Below are 22,029 nucleotides of genomic sequence, written 5' to 3' on the forward strand. Positions count from 1 at the left end.
ACAGTTATCATCAGATCTAAGTGTGGATTCCACTACAGAAAATAACATGAAATGATCTTGAATTTGGGATAACAAATGTAATATCCCAAGAACCTTTTCAGAGCAAGAAATTGTTTTTTTCTTGTCAGCATTGTCCTCAGTTGATTTATTTCCCAAATGACCCTCTTTTTAGAGACAGACTAAGGGGGGAGGCGGTAGATGTGGTATATCTTGACTTTAGCAAGGCTTTTGATACTGTCTCGCATGACCTTCTCATAAACAAACTAGGGAAATACAACCTAGATGGAACTACTATAAGATGGGTGCATACCTAGCTGGAAAACCATTCCCAGAGAGTAGTTATCAGTGGTTCACAGTAATGCTGGAAGGGTATAATGAGTGGGGTCCCACAGGAATCAGTTCTGGGTCCGGTTCTGTTCAATATCTTCATCAATGATTTAGATAATGGCATAGAGAGTACACTTATAAAGTCTGTGGACGATACCAAGCTGGGAGGGGTTGCAAGTGCTTTGGAAAATAGGATTAAAATTCAAAATGATCTGAAAAAAATGGAGAAATGGTCTGAAGTAAAAAGGATGAAATTCAATAAGGACAAATGCAAAGTACTCCACTTAGGAAGGAACAATCAGGTGCACACATACAAAATGGGTAATGACTGCCTAGGAAGGAGTACTGCGGAAAGGGATCTGGGAGTTATAGTGGATCACAAGCTAAATATGAATCAACAGTGTAAGGATGTTGCCAAAAAAGCAAACATCATTCTGGGGTGTATTAGCAGGAGTATTGTAAGCAGGACACAAGAAGTCATTCTTCCGCTCTATTCTGCGCTGATTAGGCCTCAGCTGGAGTATTGTGTCCAGTTCTGAGAGCCACATTTCAGAAAAGATGTGGACAAATTGGGCAAAGCCCAGAGAAGAGCAACAAAAATGATTAAAGATCTAAAAAACATGATCTATGAGGGAAGATTTCAAAAACTGGATTTGTTTAGTCTGGAGAAGAGAAGACAGAGGGGACATGATAACAGTTTTCAATATATAAAAGGTTGTATATAAAAGGAGGAGGGAGAAAAATTGTTCTTCTTAACCTCTGAGGATAGGACAAGCAATGGGCTTAAATTGCAGCAAGGGCGGTTTAGGTTGGACATTAGGAAAAACTTCCTGACTGCCAGAATGGTTAAGCACTGGAATAAATTGCCTAGGGAGGTGGTAGAATCTCCATTACTGGGGATTTTAAAGAGCAGGTTGGACAAACACCTGTCAGGGATAGTCTAGATAATACTTAGTCCTGCCTTGAGTGCAGAGGACTGGACTAGATGACCTCTCAAGGTCCCTTCCAATTCTATGATTCTATGACATATTTAATCAAGGATATTGCATATAGAGAACAAGCAAAAATAGGGAGATAAAAGAAAGTATCAGGAATTTAAGCAAAGTGGCTGATCATGGGGGAAATTAACTTTAGAACAAAAAAAGCTGAGACTGTCTGTTACAGTTAGTTTATACTAGAGAAGATGTCAATAAAGTGACCATTAAACTGTTGGATAGGGAATGTCACAATGTTATTTTTAGTTTCTTTTATAATAACAGTGGTCTGCTAATAATGATGTAAACGTAACTAACAAATACTAACAGATGAATTCTCTTGTCCATCATGGTGCATGTTAAATGGACCAGTGGCAGAGGTTAGGGTAAAGACCCTGTTGCTCTAATTTCCACTGGTGCCAGTTAGGTGTCTAAATACCATTAAGTAAATACCGTTAGACGCTCTGGGCCAAAGTCCCCTATTCTCCATTACATCTGAGTGCAGTGGCAGCCTTGCAAAGTTGGTTGCTGCTCCCTGATTCGTGGCTGCCACTTCACTGAGATGTAGTGGAGAATGGGGGACTTTGGCCCAGATCCTCAAAAAGTATTTCGGCACCTTGATTGGCCCCTAGAACCTTCCAAGGCTAATGGGCTGAGAAACACTACACATTCCTCTTCATTGGTGAAATGTAATGGCCTGTGTTATACAGGAGGTCAGACTAGATGATCTAATGGTCCCTTCTGGCCTTAGACTCTATGAGTCTATCATTGAAGGCAGGCAAGACACAAAAAACAATGACTAGTAAACATAGGGTAAGTGCTTCCCAGTTCCTGGGGGAGAAAAGAAGGAAGGTTCTGATCCAATCCATAACCCAGAAGAAGAAGAGTCTCCAGAGTGATTGGATGCTGGCTGGTGTGTGTATATATGTGAGGAGGAAAGATAGAGAGTGACAGAGAGGAAAGTGATGGCCGATGGGTAGGTGGAATTGTAAAGTCTTTTGTTTTCTGTGTGCTGCATCTTTACATTTCTAAAAACTCTTCCCATTTGTAGATTTCAACAGCCATTTTGTTCTCGAAGCTGATGGAGCCTATGCAGAGGAGCAGTATTCCCAACCCCCTGTAGTCTCAATTCACGAGTCAAGCCTCAAACAATTATGAATTAAAAATCATAAGGGTTATTTTAACTAAACATTAGATTCTTTTTATTTACCTATTGATCTTTTAGACTTTATGGTCCACTTATGTCAACTTTTTTAGCTTTTCTCTGCAATTGTGAAGGACTGAAACATTTTTTTTCTAAAGGAAATCTGAGATTCTCACCTAATCACAGGATGCCAGGAGCTGAGGCTTTAAGAAAAAACATCAGATATTTTGAGACTCATGGTAAAATTGCAAGATTTGCCAAAACTGTCAAGCACACACACTGTGCTCTCTCATGGTGGTTTTACTTTTACTCTTTCTTGCTTGTGGTTTTTTTTCATTAATCTAAAACAAACCAAATAAAGGCATATGTTTTTCCTTTTGTGTGAGCATCACATATTAAAGAAAGTAAGTAGGGGCCTGCTGGCTGGCTGATGGTGTGTGTCTGAGTAAGAGTTGGCTGGCTGGAGTATTGGACTGTGAATATAGTGCAGGTGCACTCCTTTGGTTGCTGGTTCAAGTTCAGCAAAGGTTGGAAGTGCCACAGTTATTACTATTTGATAGATGTTCAGGAGCCTTTAGTAACAGGAAGAAAAACAGAGGCCAAAATATTTCCCATTTAATTCAATACTGATTTATATACCTCTGAAGTCATTTACCCTTGATGTGTAAAAGTGAGTGTAAAATACTACAAGCTCAGCATGGCAGAGTGTTGCACTCACTTTGCCTCAAAGTAAATGCCTTCACAAATTGAAAGGCATGGAAAATGAGTCTGTTAGCCTGAAGGGGCCAAATTTTCAAAGGGATCTCAACCTTGCCTCCTTTTATACCATGCACAATGTTTGGTGTATTTTTCCTTATCTGTGCAAATGAGAGAATATATATATATGCAAACTCCCTTAGCATATACAAACTGCATATAGGTTTCAGAGCGGTAGCCGTGTTAGTCTGTATCAGAAAAAATAAGAGGAGTCCTTGTGGCACCTTAGAGACTAACAAATTTATTTGGGCATAAACTTTCGTGGACTAGAACCCACTTCATCAGATGGATGGAATGAAAAATACAGTAAGCATATATATATATATATATATATATATATTACAGCACATGAAAAGATGGGAGTTACCTTACCAAGTGGGGGGTCAGTGCTAAGGAGGCCAATTCAATCAAGATGAAGTAGCCTATTCCCTATTGCATATACAGTCTCTAGCATCTGCAGCCAGAAGCAATAGTGCAAAGAAAATGGCACATACAAATGACTATGTGCAAACTGTGCATGAATAAACAGAGGCCACATTTTGAAAACCTGGCCCAAGATTTCTGTGTTTGGTTATTTGGAGGCAGAAAGAAATATCTATCAAGAGAGTTTCCTTGCAACCCATGAGGAAGCAGATCCTCTGGATACAGTGCAACTTTTCTATATCCTTAATAAGATTTAATACATTATGAGGCTAAAGAAGGCACTCATTACAGAGTGTTTAGGACAAAGTGTAAAACCTGTTAAGTATTGAAATAACGAGGACATTTTTCACCTTCCACTTGTAAATTCCCATGTTTCAATTTATTTCCATATAAATGTATTGTTGCATAGGCTAATACAAAATATTACAAACAAAAAAAATCCCAGTTAAATGTATTGTAAAACGTACGGGAATGTGCAGATTATGTGATCTTTACTAAAAATCCATCTTAATGATGAAAGCACCATTTAACATCCAGACTGGAACTGCACTCATTCATTTATTTATGAGAGAGCACTTTCTGTAGAGAGGGAAGTATGCTTCCCTGCATAGGAGTGCATTATTTTCAAGGCATACGGTATGTTCAACAATTCATTAATTTATTTTGGTAACCAGTAAATGTCAAACAATATCCGTACACACTATTGACACATTAAGGTTTTCATTAAGCAATGAAGATACCTTTCCTCATTACATTATATATTTATAGCATATAGAGCTGTCAAATAAATTATGGCAAAGCAGCTAAAGCCAGACCTTGTGACACTTGAATCATAGAATGAGGGCAAATAACCTTTAAAATGAAAGATATATGATGAAAATTAAGGCCATTTAATTTGCATAAATATAATGTTAACAATCTTCCCCTTATTACATATTTTATGCCTAATTTATAATTGTCACCATGTTTGTTTCTTAACATTGGTTTTGAATTCTATTTTTTTTAATCTTCACTTGCTTTGCTTTGGAATGAGTGAAATGCTAACGCTTTAAGAAGTAGAAGCTGATACCTGTGTTTTAAAAAAGTGTTGAAGGACACATTCTAAGAGGGGAAAATCATAATTCAAATTATGGGGATTTGGAATTAATGCAAAATGTCAAATAAATATAAGAGCTCTGAAAATACTAACCTCCTCTTGAAAACAAACACAAGTCAATGGCCTCCTATAAATTGACACATATCAAAACTCTAAATACTGTACTACTGATTTTCATAAGCTAAATGAAGTCTAAGTTTACTGCTTTGAGACTTGGGACTGCAAAGTTGGGCATCTAAATTAATATTTAGACAACTAAATAAGTGACCTTATCTTTAAAGGTGCTTAGCACCCAAGGGCCTCCCTTGCTTAATTTTTATATGCCTCCTTTACTTGTTTATTAGTAAACATGAAGTTTCCCCTAGCCTGTTGACCCCAGCTCCCTTTGAAATGCCTTTGAATGGGAGTTGAGGGAATTCAGCACCTCGGAGGATAATGTCTTCACTGAGACTGCAGGACAAACTCATTTATCCAAACCTCACTTATCTAAAAACCCTATTACCTAATATAGTGGCAGGTCCCCAGGTGTTTCAGGGGTGTTCAGATAAGGCTAGAATATGAAAAAGTGACTGTCTGGCTCAACAGGCACAATAACTAAGTCCCTTCATTCTACTGGATAAAATTCACCCATGTGCAGTGGGCCAGCACAAGGCCAATAAACCACTAAAAGTTAGTAAATAGTGTATAGACTTTGTACTGACCCTCTGAATAGGAGTGAATTTCACCCACTAAACGCTGCTGAGTCAGCTGAATAACTTTGGGGAAGCTAGTTTGCAGTCTTGTACTGAAGCTTATGAGCATGTATGTCTCAGTTCTGCTGCATCCTGTTAGCTGGCCTTGGGGAAGACAGATGATAATCTATAATAAAGTGAAAGTGTTGTGCAGGTTTCCTTTGAGGACTGATATATCAGACACAGAGTGATCGCTTTGTGAAAAGTATTCACCTACATGTGATATGGTGTTTTTGTCTTTTATCATTTTCCTGTGTGAGTTCATTCAAGAGAGTAGTGATTGTCTGGTTTCACCCATGCAGTTGTTACCGGGGTTTTTAGTGCACTGGTTGAGGTACATCATGTTGTGATATGCACGTGAAGAACCCCTGAATCCTAAAAGGTGAATTGATCATTGTAGCAGTGGAGATATGCCTGCAGGTTTTGCATCTGTTGTTCTGCCAGGGTCTGGCACCACTTTGAGTTGATGTGTCCTGGTCTGTGGGCAGCTTACTTCTGATGATGAGCTTGGAGAGGTTAGGGGGGTTGTTTGCAGGCCAGAAGAGGGGGGTTCAAGAAAGATTTCCTTCAGGATGAGGTCCCTATCGAATGTGGGTCGTAGTTGTTAAAAGACAAATGACAAAAGACAAAACACCCCATCACCTGTGGGTGAACATTTTTCACAAAGCGATCACTCAATATATGACCTATCAGTCCTCATCCTCAAAGGAAACCAGCACAACACTTTCAAAAGATAAGCCTGGGAGCTTAAATTCATAACTTTGCTAGACATTAAAAATCATGGTCTTAATAAAGACACTGGATTTATGGTTTATTACAACAATATGTAACCCACTAATCTCCTTTAATCCTATGACTACAGGGGTGCTAATGGGCCACTTCACCTTGAATGGTCCCTTAAAATATGTGCAAAATTACTTATGTTAAGCTATCTGTTCAATCTTGTATTTAGCTCTGACACTCTGGGCATGTCTACACAGCAATTAAAACCCTGCGGCTGGCCCATGCCAGCTGTCTCAGGGTTGTGAGGCTTGGGTTAAGGGTCCCAGAGCCTGGGCTGCAGCCCAAGCCCAAATGTCTACACTGCAATTAACAGCCCCTTAGCCCAAGCCCCACGAGCCCAAGTCATCTGGTATGGGCCAGCTGCAGGTGTCTAAACTACAGTAACATACCCTCTGGGTATCTTTCCCAGACTTGAAAAGCTCTGTGTAGCTCAAAAGCTTGTCTCTCACCAACAGAAGTTGGTCCAATAAAGGATATTACCTCACTCACCTTGTCTCTCTAATATCCTGGGACCAACACAGCTACAAGAAGACTGCATACAGCAAGGCATTACCTTAGTCTCACTGAAAATAATGAAATGGAAACTATTTTGAAAGAGGGTAGTTCTGTGTTAAATTCTCTGTAGTAGAATGTTATTCATTAGCACCTGTTATAAGAGGATCTTCTAGTTATGAAGAATAACAAGGAGAAATGACCATTAATCCTACCAAATGTTTTTAAATTAATCTTATGCAGAAGATTTCAGGGAGTTTTAACAATAAGGGAAGTTTAAAGCATGTTTGTTGTTCCATTATTAAGATACTTCAAGACAAAAAATGTTCTGATGCTGAGTGCTGAATTTCTTAAATAACCCCTCTTTTTTAAATGAGTTAAACTCATTAATCAATTTATTTTAAAGTTCTCAGAAAATGCACTCTGTATCAAAGAGTAAATGCTGTAGTTTGGGGGAGGAGATGCTGCATCTTTCATAGATAAAGAAGAGGATCAACCTCTTGCTTATGTGCAAAACTTAACTACAGAACTACAAGTGGTGCTTCCACAATTAAGGGTACATTTAATAATAGTTTACAAAGAGTTAATAAATTATTAATAGCTGATTTAGTAAATAATTAATCAATTGTTACAGACTGTTATAGAGTTCAACAAGGTAACAGGTTGCTTGCAACCATCTAGAACACTGATCTTCCACTGATGTACTTACAACTACTTGTAGAACATACTATTCATGCCTGTAACATGCTTTTAACATTTATTAATCAACCCTTTACAAACCATTTATAAATGCAACCTTAATGAAGTCTGACTAAGAAACTTCTGACCATCTGCAAGGCACTAAGGGAAACAACTCCAGGATTCCCCTACATCCTGTGAAATACAGAATTATACACCTCCATTTCCCAAAATCTTTATTAATCAGGTGAAGGGACAGAACAAAAATGAGGGAAAAGCCATCCTTGGCATAGACATGCAGAGGGTCAGGAACCAGTGATACTCCCTAGCCTCCTGCAACACACACATCTGCTGGAGATAACTGGTTGGGGTTGGTGTAGCAGGGAAAGTCTAGCCAGACACTGCTGCCAGGAACTGGCTCCCTGGACTTTGATCTTGCCTGTTCCCTTCCATCTGAACAGGGCAGCCTGACACTACCATTCTCTCTCTTTTGCCAAAATGACTCTTAGAAGTAATATGTCCTGCTCACTTTCCTTTCACCCTCCCTACTCCTTTAGGTCGATGTGGGAAGGAAACCACAGCTCGGAGTGAGACTGGGAGAGTGGTGTGGGGAATATATGCCCTCCCGTTTCCTCTTGCTTTCTCTTTTTTAAGTAGGCTCATGCTGGGCTATATAACTTACTGGACCCTCACATTTTACTGCAGTTGTTTCACAGATCAACAAATACCACACAATACCTATAACCATAAACAGCATTATCCAAAATATTTCAAGATACATATTTGAACTGTGGTTTCTTGGACCCTTTTATGTAAGTGCATTTGTCTTTTATTCTGTGTGTATCACAGATACATAAATACACAGCAGCACTGTATGTTGTAAATGTTTTTGGAATAATCTTCCTCTATATTGCACATTGTTTTCAGTTGTAATGTGACTTGTGTGTTATGGTCTCGACTGTCACAGCTGCTTACAACAATCTATAACATATTGCAAATTTTAATGAAACTCCAGTCAGACCTCAAACAAGTAGAACAACTTTGGGCTGATTGAAACAAGAAACCATTGTGGCAAAAATGTTGTCATTTTTTCCCTGTTTTTTAAGCAAATTTTAAAAATTTGATGAAAAATTATGTTAAAATCTCAAACCTTTTGTGATGAAACGCAGAGCCAGCACAAATCTCAAACCTAGTTCTCTGACAGGTTCATAAACATTTTGGTGTGCCTCTTCTGAGGTTTGAGTGACTAGTCCCCCAGTGGGGCTACCTCTCCCTCGACGTGAGATGCCTACCCCTTGAGGTCCTGTGACCATCCATACCTGTTGCCCTCTTCTTCCCTTCTCCTTCCCCGCTTCTCCTGGTTGTCTCTATGCTGCATATCATGGCCATTTGGAACACAGAGAGAGAACTCAGATGATTCCGGTCCAGAAGGACAGATTCCTAACAAGCAGCAGCACTTGAACTAAAAGAGAATTTCCTTTAACTGTTAACAGGTTAGCGCCAATAACAAACAGTGGAGCAGCTGTGATTCCATCCAGTAAAGGAGCAATCATATACATACACACTATCCAGTACATTACAATATAAACGAGCTACCTGAAAATTAAATAGTGGGTGCTGTCTCTGTGATGTGGAACCAATAATCTCTTAGGAGAGACAGACTTCAGTACTTCTGACTAAAAAGCAAATCAGTAAAGTGTAAATAAAGCACTGAAGGTACCTCAGACTAGCTACAAAGAGTCATCTTGCCTTATTTTGCAATGCTTTGGGGACTTAATTTAATGACACTAACATTTACTTTTAGCAAGAAGGAACTAGATAACACATAGCTATCAGTGCACTCTAGTAATCACTTCATTTTTTAATCATAAGATTAATAATAAATTAGGCCAATTTCTCAGTTTCACAGAGGGGCAGATTACACTGTACACTGCCCTACTCCAGCGCACACTGATTTACTCCAGTAAATCTGGCCCAGAATTTACAAGGCCAAACTTTCAAAATTGCTGGCCCAAAAATGTTCATGCATCTGCTTCTATGTACAAAGACCCACCTTTACATGTGCAACTGGGCAGCTGAACACACCATTATCCCACCTGTGTAGTGGGCAATTGCTCATTTGCCCACTAAAATATATGTCCTGCATGTGGAATTTTAGGCCTACTTTTGAAAATCTGTTCCACGATATGATGTTTTGGCTAGATCCTCAAGTGGTGTAAATTTGTGCAGTTCCATTAAAGTCAATGGAGCTATGTGGATTTATAAAAATTGAGAGTGTGGCCCATAATATTCTTGGGCCTGAGATTGTGTATTGAGCCAGAGTCACATATGTATGCAGACTCCACATGCATCAGTGAGGATCAAACCTGGGACCTTTAGAACCAAAAGTAAAAGCCTCTTCTTCCACTTGAACTAAAGAACTCCTTTGGTTTAACAAAACAGCAAGCTGTAATAGTCACTGGCACCGGTCTCTGGAGGGAGACATGATAATATGTACTAAGCCAGTATATTCTTTGCACACCCAAAATTCCCATTGATCTCCCATTAGGCATTAAATAGTATACAAGAATTAAGTGTGCAAGAAATGCAGGACTGGGTTAAGTGCACAGGGTTATACAATATGATGTTGCTATTGCATGTGTTTGGTTTTAAGAAGAAAAGGATTAAAGCAGATATTTGAAACAAAATTGGGTTTTGTATATGGTATGCTGCATATACCGCACCAGTGACTACAGATCATTTGCAAAAGTTCATAATGTCTTACTCTTCCATACACAAAACTATAGTTGTGCGTTACAAATTAAGTTACTATAGAATGAGCTAAAACAATATAAATCACTGTAATAAAAGGTTGATATCCCATGTCTGCTTTCTAATATTTTGTATCTAAACGTGTACAAAAATACTATATATATCCACAATAGAACAATCCATTGTATGAACACTCTCTCAGCAGCAGTAGCTGAAGAGAAATCTTTGGCAGCATTGATGTCTATTAAACATATTTGGCATACAAAATACTACCTACATGATCTCATGAAAAAAGATGTAAGGAAAAGCAATGGCGTAGTTCATTCTGTATGTTAGCAGATCAAAATAGCCACACTGCGTCATGTAGACTTCACACTTCACTGTGATCACTGAGTTTGCTGAAATTCTAAAATTGAAGAAACAGAAAGGTTCACCTTATTATCATGTATTACCAAATTATCATCCACATTGTGAGTGCATAGCACATGAAACAGTAGGAAAGCAAGTACCTAATATAAAAATCTACATCAAGCACTGCAAAGAGAGATAAATCCAAAGGCTATCCAGCTCATCCTCATTATAAACAAAACAACGGATGAGCCACAAGCCTTTTGGCATCATTAATGAAATTCAGACCGTATGACATCACTGCTGGAAACCAGATATATGTGGAAGAGCCTTGATATTTCAGAATGACAGAGTTTGATGTGGGAGGTAACCATTATGCCAGCCTGTCCACCTCCCTAACAGTGCAGGACTATTCTGTCCTGCAGAGGCTTAAGCGTAAAATAGACCACAGACACTTTCCGTCAGTAGGAGCTCCTACTCCATTACCAGTGGTGTCTTCCTCACCTCCCCTTCCCCCCCCCCATACTACTTCTCTGCCATCTTCTCCCATCCCCAGGAGTAATGAGAACAAGGAACATATCACGACACCTAATTCCAGTAAACTGGATGCTCTCTGTTGAGGTTTGAAATTCCTTCACACAAGTTAAGTATAATGGGCCAACTGTAGCATTTAGCCACTGGCCTGAGTTGGGGGTGTGTGTATGTGGAGCTGCAACACTCTGGAGGATCTTGGGGACAGATTGTGCCTGAACATTTTCCAAGCCCTTTGAGAATTCCTTGGCTCGTCTGGGCCATTTTTAACTGGCCCAGTTCCTTGCTCAGGAAGAGTGGAGGAAGGAAGGTGAAGAGTCCTTGACTAATGCATAAGGCACAATCTAATCTAGTAAGTTTCAACATTCTACCTGCCCAGTATGTGCCCCTCCTGTCACTCTACACCCCTATCTCCCTTTCCTCAAGTATTCCATCCTATTTCCTTCCCCCTGCCGTGATGAACAGCTGACTATGATGAATACCACAATGCTGCACTGTGATCTTACACACCTCGGGGTAGCTCCTAGGCATGCAATGTACTGTGAAGTACAATTAAGTGTGGGAAATATTACAAAATGCAATAGTTGCCATTCAAAAGTTCACATTTGCCAACAGTTACCAGTAGCTACCACAGTTTTCCCCTACACAAAACAAGAAATAACTCTGTAGTAACTACATAGGATCTATCTGGCAAACACTGAGTTTTTAACAGTAACTCTGATGGCCACAGTGCAACTGGCTCACAGTAGAGAAGGGAGTGGTTGGTTGGAGCAGATAGCACTAGGGTCTGTGAGATTCTAACAAATTAATGGTAAGTAGGCGATCAAGAGAAGGGAGGAGCTAGAAGGTGAACATCTGGGCAAATTTTATCAGTCTCTTTAGGAAGATAATCCCTATTATAGGGAGGACAAATGAGTGGTCAGCAGCAGCCCAGATATAGTGGTGGAGGTAGATAACAAAGATCAATTCCTGGTTCAGATTGGGAACTTGGTCCAGGATCCAAGTTTTTGGGGGCCCATTCAAGCTTTTTAAGGCATCTCTGAAATGTTTGCATTTTGCAGCATCACTAGAGGAGGGTGGTAAAAGCAATGCAGTACAATGGAAATCAGGAGATCAGGATTCTATTCCCAGCTTGCCACCAACTGCCTCTGTGGCTTTGAACAAGTCAATTGACCTCCCTATCTATCCCATAAGAGTGTATTGAGGGTTAATTAATGTTGAAGCATCTGGAGAGCCTCAGATGAAAGTTGCTTTGTAAGTACAAAGCATTATGTTTCATAACGTAACACACTCAGAACATGGGGTTGTATCCCTGACCATCTTGGCTAAAAGCCATTGATGGACCTATCCTCCAGGAAATTCTCTAATTCTTTACTGAACCCAGTTATACTTTTGGCCTTCACAACATCTCCTGGCAATGAGTTCTACCGGTTGACTGTGCATTGTGTGAAGTACTTCCTTATATTTGTTTTACACTTGATGCCTATTAATTTAATTGGGTGACCCCTGGTTCTTGTGTTATGTGAAGAGGTAAATAACACTCCCACATTCACTTTCTCCGATATCAGTCATGATTTTATAGACTTCTATCATATCCCCCCCGCCCAATCATCTCTTTTCTAAGAGGAAGAGTCTCTTTTAATCTCTCCTCTGCTCCATACCCCTAATCATTTTTCCCCTTCTCTGTACTTTTTCCAATTCAAATATATATATATATATATATATTTTTTTTTTTTTTTTTATTTTGAGATAAGGCAAACAGAACTGCACACAGTTTCAAGGTGTGTGAGTATATAGTAGCATTATGATATATTCTGTTTTATCTATCCATTTCCTAATAGTTCCTAATATTCTGTTAGCTTTTTTGACTGTCACTGCTCACTGAACAGATGTTTTCAGAGAACTGCCCACAATGATTCCCAAGGTCTCTTTCCTGAGTGGTAACAGCTAATTTCGATCCCATCATTTTGTATGTATTGTTGGGATTATGTTTTCCAACGCACATCACTTTGCATTTTTCAACAGTGAATTTCATCTGCCATTTTGTTGCCCAATCATGCAGTTTTATAAGATCCCTTTGTAACTCTTCTTAGCTAGCTTTGGACTTAACCATCTTCAGTAATTTTATATCATCTGCAAACTCTGCCACCTCACTGTTTACCCCTTTTTCCAGATCATTTATTAATATGTTGAACAGAACTGGTCCCAGTACACACCCTTGGTGGACACAAATGTGAAAACTGACCTTTTATTCATACCGCTTTTTTCCCTATCTTTTAACCAGTCCTGATCCATGAGAGGATCTTCCCTCTTATCCCATGACGGCTTACTCTGCTTAAGAACCTTTGCTAAGGGTCCCTGTCAAAGGCTCTGACTGCCAGAAGCTGGGACTGGACAACAGGGAATGGATCACTCGATAACTGCCCTGTTCTGCTGATTCCCTCTGAAGCATGTGGCACTGACCATTGCCAGAAGACAGGATACTGAGATAGATGGACCATTGTTCTGAGCCAGTATGGCTATTCTTATGTTCTTATAGCACTCTTATTAAATGCAAAACCAGACAAAATAACAAGTAATTGTCCCAGTCAGCAACATTGAGGTTCATCATTTTTTGCCCCCCAGTTCCCTACTTCACTAAGACTTGTAGTCCTAAGTGTAAAATGGTGTGAAAACAATGAACTGAGCATATTTCTCTCATTCTGTAATCCACAACACTAATATCACCAATGCACTTTAATGGTGTGGGTCAATGAAGAGGGATTTTGTTGGTGGAGGAGAGAGAGGAGGCATTTATAACCTAAGTAGCAGAATGTGCCTGTTTATAGCAACAGAGAAATACCCAGACCAATGACTAGTTTAATCTTTCTTGGAGGCAGCTCTAAATAGGCTTCTTGCCATCTCTGTATTGCTGAGTCAAGCTATGGGAAAACACATTGTTTACAGTGTACAAGCAGTTAAAAAGGCATTACAACAAAAAAAGGTTTATACTGTTTACATTATGAGCAAAGAGCAGGTTTTATACTTCTTTTAACAAGGAATGGAAAAACTGTTTTTTTAGCAAATAAAAACTGGTTCAAGCTTCAACCCTTGTTTCCTGAACCAAGCCTCCCTCACACACCCACATAGCTCTCTCTGCTGCCTTTCAAGAATCGTCTGTTCTCTCATCTGCAGACTCTCACCAAAATGCCTTCCTTCCCTAGGGTTCCCCCTTTTACCCTTCCCCCCGCTTTTAAATTCAAGCTGAGGAACTCAGTAGTACCTGTGTAACTCTGTTTTGGTGTAACCTAGATTGTATTATGCACCAGAGCATAGAGGCATCAGAACTTAGCACAAAAAGCTACCAAGATCCATAAATCATCACTAAAGGAAGGAGAGGGACTGGCGTGAAGAGAGAATCAGATAACTGAAGTCCAGAGGTTGGAACACCAGCCAGTGGTCATTTGTAAACATGAAACATTAATAATGTTTGTGAGTGAGTTGTTTGGTGGGGGTAGGGTGACCAGACAGCAAATGTGAAAAATCGGGATGGGGGTGGGGGGTAATAGGAGCCTATGTAAGAAAAAGACCCAAAAATCAGGACTGTCCCTATAAAATCGGGACATCTGGTCACCCTAGGTGGGGGAGAGTTGGTAGAAAGGTAGGTTTGTGTCCAAAGGACTCACTGGATGTATGGGACTTCTACGCTGTGACAAATTTTTATAAGCACCCAAATCAAGCCTTTGAACCTTTTGGATGTCACCTATCACTGCTTTAAAACTCACCCTGTTTAAATGAATGGCACCAATTGCAGAGGAAACAGATTCAAAGAAGATAAGATTTTCCGATCCTAGATTTCCATTGTACTGCATTGCTTTTACCAAGGACTCTGTGATAAGACACATACATGAACATTAAAAAGATAATATGAACATTTAAATTACTATTAAAATTTGTCTGTGGCCTGATACTTGCCTTTACAATGTGCTAGTAACACGTCGATACTTCTGTTTTTAAAATCCATGTAAATCTAAAGGAATGACAACAATAAAGATTTTACAAAATTGTTTGAAGCATCGACTGTGAATAAAATGCTCAACATAATTTAGATATTCAAAACATAACAAGGAACATGCAGTAATGGAGTCAAGTTTTACCAAAAACTGACACCAGAGGGAGCCATTCTATAATATAAACAATACTAAGCTATTGGTACAGTAATTTCCCCAGTATGGCATGACACTGTTAAATACAACAGAAGAACAGTCCTTCATTCCCTTTTAGGAGTAATACAGCTATTCATTTATATGTTCAGCAGCTTTATTCTCATTTGGAAATTTCCATGAAATTGGATCTGTTCTACAGCCACCCGTATCCATTCTACATTACAATTGGGCAGCTTGGAAGCTACAACCAGAACTTGATGGATCAAGAATTGGCAGGTCAGACTGAAGAGCAAAAGTTATTCAGGGCCAGCTTGTGCCATCCTAATTTAGTCGTTATCCAGTAAATATCTTCCGCTAAATTCAATCCCAACAGCACCAACAGGAATTAGCTTTTGGAAAGTAATTTCTGAACTACTGTATATAGCCGAATGATCACTATTATCATTAGATTTATTATTTTTACTGTAGTAGCACAAAGGGGCCCCATTCCTGGGCCAGAACTCCACCGTTCTAAGCGCTGTTCTAACACAGATGTGAACAAAATGTGGTGATCACTAAATCCTAACTCCAATGGATTAGCTAGAAAGCAATATTTTCACATAAATAAAAGCCAAAAGCCTAAGGGCCAAGAGTAGGCTTCTTAGAAGTACATGCCACTCCACTGAAGTCAATGCAACTGCACCAGGGCTGATATTGGCCCTAAATCTGCTTTAGATGAAAAAAGCAGGGGGTTGGGGGAGCGATTGCAGAAGATCTTGCCCCAAACCATTAAACATTAATTTTTGATGTAAACACAATTCAGTTTAAATATCAAATCTACGATCACCTTTCTCACACAAGGAATCCCATTGGATCTACTTGCGTGAGTGAGGAGAACATGGCTTTGGCTCCAATTTTGTATATAGAAAATGTATATAAATACCTGAAGAAGCACAGAGACTCCGGTATAGTCAAAGAAAGTCAGTCCACTGCAGTCTAATATTACAGCACATCTCTCGTTGGGGCATGGCTGTAATGACAGCTCACCTATACATTTGACAGAAATACTGTTAAGTGTGAAATGCCTATTGGAATCTCCATAGGAATACTGACATTTCTCTGAAAATAAATGGAAAATACCATGTTGCAAAACTTTCTGTTGTATAGAGAGAAAATATCAAGCAAGGGAATAGCTCAGTTCAGGTGCACAGTAGAAAAATTGGTGTGAGGCAGTATCAGTGGGATAATGGGATGAAATTAAGAAAGGGGGAAATTAGGCTGGATATCAGGGAATGTCTTGCCAGTGAGAAATATTAGACAGTAGAATAGTCTCCCTAGGGAAATGCGGGAAGCCTCTTTAGTCATGAATTTCAAAACTAGCCTGGTCAATATTCTAACAGATGTAGGGAATGGTGGCAAGGAGATGGACTGGATTATTAATACTTCTTGTCCACTGTAATAAGAATGATTAGCATTTATATAGCACTGTACATATTCAAAGCAACAAATAAACATTAATCAGTCTGTAACTAAGGCCCCAGGCCAGCAAAGCCTTTTAGCAAATGCCTGAGTTTAAGCCTATTAAGTATGGCTACACAGGGATAAAAAAAGCCATGGTTGGCCCAGCTAACTTGGGCTCATGCGGTTCAGGCTGCAGGGCTAAAATTTGCTGTGTAGACATTTGAGCTTGGACTAGAGCCTGAGCTCTGGGATCTTCCACCCTTGCAGGGCCTCAGAGCCCGAGCACCATAAGCCCGAATCAGCTGACCTGGGCCAGCCATGGCTCTGCTGCAGGGCTTTTAGCCCTGTGTAGACATACCCTTAGGATCCCATTGGAATCAAATGGATGACACACATATGTAGAACTAAGGACATATTTAACTGCTTTGTTGGATTTGGGGATGAGACCAAGTATTTTAGGGCTTTCGTAATGGGGAAAAGTAGGAAATAAAATACATTTATTGATGCCATACTGTGAATAAATGTTAACTTTAAAGTTAATTACCACAACATACAAAACACTTGAGAAAAGATGGGAGCTTGAATATAAAGATGTGTTAAGTTAAATAGTTGTGACAGAATAGATAAAGAGATTTAAAATCCTTGAGGGGACTTAAGAGTTCCAGCATGGTGTGGATTTATATTGGCACTAATTCCATCCTGTGAGTAGTCTAAAACCCAGAGGCAATCAAAGCCAAGAATGCCTTATTGCTATGGCAGCATCCTCTACAGCTGCTTATGCCAGAGCTGAACTTAGCTCAGGGTGTGTGATGTGGAACAAAGTCAAGGTTTATTTTTTATTTATTAAACCAATCCCATTCCAGACATCATAAACATATGTTTATATAGCGCTAGACTGGGACTTAGGCTCCATGCCTACACAAGGGAGTGAAGGTGGAAGAACAAGTAAGAATTCCTCAGCCTTCCACTCTTGTATGGGCCACCCAGATTTTGGGTCTGGGCATATAGCACATACTTACTCCCTTTCAGAGTAAGTGGGGAGGCAATGGGTGGGAAGAGGCAAGGCTGGATCCTTGGTTTCATTTTCTTCCCCTGTTCACTAGCTAGCACAACTAAGTAGGCACAGTGATGTTACAATTTGCTGCTGGTATAGGCCAATGGTAATTTACTACTCCCCTAGAGCAAAAAGGGAAGAACTGAGAAAGTGATAATGTGTCTTCCTTCAAGTGCTACTCTTGGAGTGATGCTCAGAGTCTAAAATCAAAATGTAGTCCATAGGTTAGTGGTATAACCACAAACATCCACAACTATATTCCAGACATATATCTCTTTTGAAGAACTTTGGGACTATTTGTTGGTGCTTATTCTCATGCTGCTAGAAACTCTGCTACTATGTTGGTTTCTAGAAGTGGAAGTCCACCTTTTCTTCTCTTTCTCATTTAAATGAACCCAAGTGAAATTCACTGCTGTGCAGAGATTGAGAACTAGGTCTATGCACCACTTAAATCCTCACAAGAGGGCTTAAGAGTGATCTAAGAAGTACATAGGTCTTATGCTAGCTGTCAGCATGGATACAAATTTTACACACTGTGAAGAATCAGTTCAGCCAAATGAAATCTGCACTTCACATTGGTTGACGTTTCTGAGCTTTTAGGGAAATGCTGCTACAATACTTCATAGTCTTTACTAAAAGTTCTTACGTTGCTGTTCTTTACAGCTATAGCCATGAACTCAGTTGCCCCAAATAAAACAATCTAATGCGATATGAACATCATAAACATAGTTAATAAAGGTTAGTAGTTAATAACAGTCAGATAATAGCCCAAATTCAAGTTTTCCTCTATAGCCTGAATGCTAACAAGCTTTTTACAACAGATGTAATAGCTGAACTCCATCCATGCTTGAGGTCACCCATATAAAGAAGAGCCTGCAATTTTTCTTAGCCTCTATGAATGTATGCACTATGTTCTGACATTTTATGAGGTGTGGTATGAGAGGGGTTTATGTATTTACCGGTAAGTCTTAAATAAAAACAAACTTTTAGTTTGTTCCATATGCTGAAGTAAGGTACCACTGTTAATTTCAATCTCCATTTTCTTTGCTTTTATTGTAAATGGCTTTAAAAGCCATAAAGTTTTAACATGGTTTTAATCCTTTTGTACTTTTCAGTCTTGTACTAACTATGGCTCCAATCCTGCAGTGAACTCTGAGTAGGCACAGGGGGCCCACTCGATGCAGATCTTGTTGCATGGTCAGGGTATGCAACTGTGTTATTTCCTCATTTTATCAGCAAATGCTGTACATTTGATTTTTGTGTTTCAGTTGAGAGAATAAGTGCCAACTTTCTGATTTCCTGAGGGGTGCTTCCTACCCTCTGTCCCACGCCTTGCCCCCACTCCACCCCTTCCCCTGAGCATGCCCAGGACTGGTGCCTCCCCATATTGGAGTGGCACGATCTAAAGGGGAGGTCATGTGTCTCTACCCACCAACCTCCCCCCCTCCATGCCCCCACAGCATGTTCCGCCACTCTCCCTGGCAGGAGGGAGCCCAGGCAGGGAGCAGGAGGGAGCTGCTTCTAATGTCGGCCCCTCCCAGTCGCTGTTCTGCAGCCCGGCAGCTGCCTGAGAGAGCCTGGTTGGGAAAGAGGTGGCTTCCACACTCTGCCTGGGCTCGGCTGCTGGGGACCATGGCTGAGCGAGCAAGAAACGTGCTGGGGGGAGGAGGACTCTGGCTCGCTCGCCCCCGGTCCCCAAGCATGGGCAGGGAGTGGAAGCTGCCTCTTCCCCAGCCAGGCTCTCTCAGAAGCCATCAGCCTGCCATGCTGCAGAGCAGCGTCCCAGTGGCCAGAAGTGGCTGGTCCCGCCCCTTCCATTTCCTGGCATATGGGGAAGTCCCCCTGCTGTTGCCCAGTGCCCCCTCTCCCCACCTCTTCCAGTGCCCCCCCCGCTTTTCCCCCTCCCTCCCAGCACCTCAGGCACACCGCTGAACAGCTGATCCTCAGGGGGTGGGAGGTTCTTGGGGGAGGGGGAAGACCTGATTGGTGGGACCCCCCACCGGAAAGGGGGAAAGAGGGAGGAGCGGCCCACCCATGAGGGCTGAGCACCTACCATTTTTTTCCGTGGGTGCTCCAGCCCAGGAGCACCCATGGAGTTGGCGCCTATGGTTGAGAGGCTGAAGTAATTCAGGTCTCTAGATCAAATCTGGACCAGAGCAGTAATAATTTAAATCACCCTGTGGTTAGATTCATGGAACCCTGAGACGGGTTCATGGTAATTCTTCTGAAATGAGCTGGCAGTTGCTGAGTATAGCTACACTGGATCAGAAGTGTGACTGCAGCACACAGACATACCCCAGCTAGCTTGCATCTAGGCAGCTTGAATCACAATAGTAGTGAACCCGCAGCAGTACAGGGGGCAGCACAGGCTAGCCTCCCAAGCACATAGTCAGGTCTCCAGGCCAGCTCTTACAGGCCATACTGCCACAGCCTCACTGCTCTTGTTATTCCAGCTACCTAGATCAAAAGTTAGCTCAGGTATGACTACACGTGCTGCAGTCACACCTCAGAGTCCTATCTAGAGAAGAGATATCTCTGCTGGATCCCGTACTGGCAATCTCAGAAAGGAGCTCAAGAACTCAGTGGGTGTAGAACTAAATGGGTGTTCTTATCTCTACAAGGGGGCCCTCCAGATCAAAGTTAAGGAAGATTGACAGGGTATTGTGGGGGAAATGGAACTGTTCGTGCTCATGCAATGTTAGTTCATTAATTACTTGGATAATGGAGTAGAGAGGATGCTTATAAAATCTGCAGGTGACACCAAGCTGGAAGGGGTTGGAAGCACTTTGAAGCACAGGTTTAAAAGTCAAAATGGCTTGACAAACTGGAGAATTGGTCTTAATTTCACAAGATGAAATATAATAAAGACAAGTACAAAGTACTTCCCTTATGAAGGAAAAATCAAATGCACAACTACAAAATGAGGAATAACTGGCTCGGTGGTAGTAGTGCTGAAAAAGATCTGGGGTTATAGTGGATCACAAACAGAATATGAGTCAATGTGTGCAGCTGCAAAAAAGGTTAATTCGATTCTGGGGTGTATTAACAGGAGTGTTGTATGTAAGACACAGGAGGTATTGGTCCCATTCTGCTTGGCTTTGGGGAGGCCCCAGCTTGAGCACTGTGTCCAGTTCTGAGCACCACAATTTAGGCAAGATGTGGACAAACTGGAAAGAGTCCAGAGGAGAGCAACAAAAATGATAAAAAAGGTTTAGAAAACCTGTCCTATGAGGAAAGGTTAAAGAACCCGATCATGTTTATTCTTGAGAAAAGAAGACTGAGGGGGACCTGGTAAGTCTTCCAATATGTTAAGGGCTGTTATTAAGAGGATGGTGATCAATTGTCCTCCATACCCACTGAAGGGAGGACAAGAAACAATGGGCTTAATCTGCAGCCAGGGAGATTTAGGTTGGATATTAAGAAAAATCTTTCTAACTATAAGGGTAGTTAAGCTCTGAAATAGTCTTCCAAGGGTGGTTGTGGAGTCCCCATCATTGGAAGCTCTTAAAAACAAGTTGGAGAAACACCTGCCAGGGCTTGTCTAGATTGACTTGATCCTGCCACAGTGCAGGGGGCTGGATTTGATGATCTCTTAAGGTCCCTTACAGCCATGATTCTATGCTTTACTTGGTGTGTGTCCATGGCATGAAAATTCATTTAGAAATAAATGGGAAAATTTGGAATCATCTGACACACTTGAAACCCCCTCTTGTATCTTACATGGTAAACTCACCATGGCAATTTCCATTGGATACTGGATTGAGCAACGTGTTCTGTTCACACTGAAACAAAAGCAATGAACAATATAAGTACTCGGGGGGAAGGGTAATCGGGTCTCATGCCTCCTTTGTCAATTTCCTTATTGAGAAACAGAATTAAGAGTCCAGAAAAAATATCAAAATTGTCTTTCTGTGACTCAATGTTGTGGATCCATTGTATTTGTGGAATAAAGAAAGCAAGCATTTCCCAGTTATCTCAACCTGTTTACTATTGAAGCTGACTTTCACCTTCTGAGCCAACCACCAACCTGAATCTGGGTTCAGCAAATGTATTTTTTTAATGACTCTTCAAAGGATGCTAAACAGGGCTGGTGAAAAGACAGGAAAATAATTTTTTGAAAAATTTCAGTATTTCAAAGTTGTTTCCATTTCACAGGGTTCAAAATGGACTATTTTCTGTAAAATTATCTGCAATATTTTCAATTCAATTCTTACTGAAACCATTTTCTAAATTCTTCATTTACCAAAAATACGATTTATTTAGTAAAAAAGATTATATATAACATTTATGATAAATATTTCAGCAAAAATATCAGAAACTTTCACAAACATGGAAAAAATCAATCTTGATAATTTT

General features: G+C 40.4%; 1 protein-coding gene and 1 long non-coding RNA gene across 2 annotated transcripts in view; one reads left to right on the plus strand and one right to left on the minus strand.

Moving 5' to 3' along the window:
* Nucleotides 1–4,072: 4,072 nt before the first annotated feature.
* SLC26A7 (solute carrier family 26 member 7) overlaps nucleotides 4,073–22,029 on the minus strand; it is a 141,379-nt gene continuing 123,422 nt past the window's right edge. Inside the window, exons 14-19 of the mRNA XM_045007685.1 lie at nucleotides 21,407–21,455; nucleotides 16,102–16,205; nucleotides 14,989–15,043; nucleotides 14,799–14,902; nucleotides 8,724–10,561; nucleotides 4,073–6,797 (exon numbers count right to left, since the gene is read on the minus strand). Of these exons, the coding sequence (XP_044863620.1) occupies nucleotides 10,526–10,561; nucleotides 14,799–14,902; nucleotides 14,989–15,043; nucleotides 16,102–16,205; nucleotides 21,407–21,455 (348 nt within the window). The 3' untranslated portion in view covers nucleotides 4,073–6,797; nucleotides 8,724–10,525. The remainder of the gene's footprint in view (nucleotides 6,798–8,723; nucleotides 10,562–14,798; nucleotides 14,903–14,988; nucleotides 15,044–16,101; nucleotides 16,206–21,406; nucleotides 21,456–22,029) is intronic.
* The window catches only part of LOC123365060, a 53,564-nt gene continuing 46,861 nt past the window's right edge, over nucleotides 15,327–22,029 (plus strand). Inside the window, exon 1 of the long non-coding RNA XR_006577409.1 lies at nucleotides 15,327–15,455. This is a non-coding gene — a long non-coding RNA (uncharacterized LOC123365060). The remainder of the gene's footprint in view (nucleotides 15,456–22,029) is intronic.

This window comes from Mauremys mutica, chromosome 2 (genome assembly GCF_020497125.1).
Source record: "Mauremys mutica isolate MM-2020 ecotype Southern chromosome 2, ASM2049712v1, whole genome shotgun sequence".
Lineage (NCBI taxonomy): Eukaryota > Metazoa > Chordata > Testudines > Geoemydidae > Mauremys > Mauremys mutica.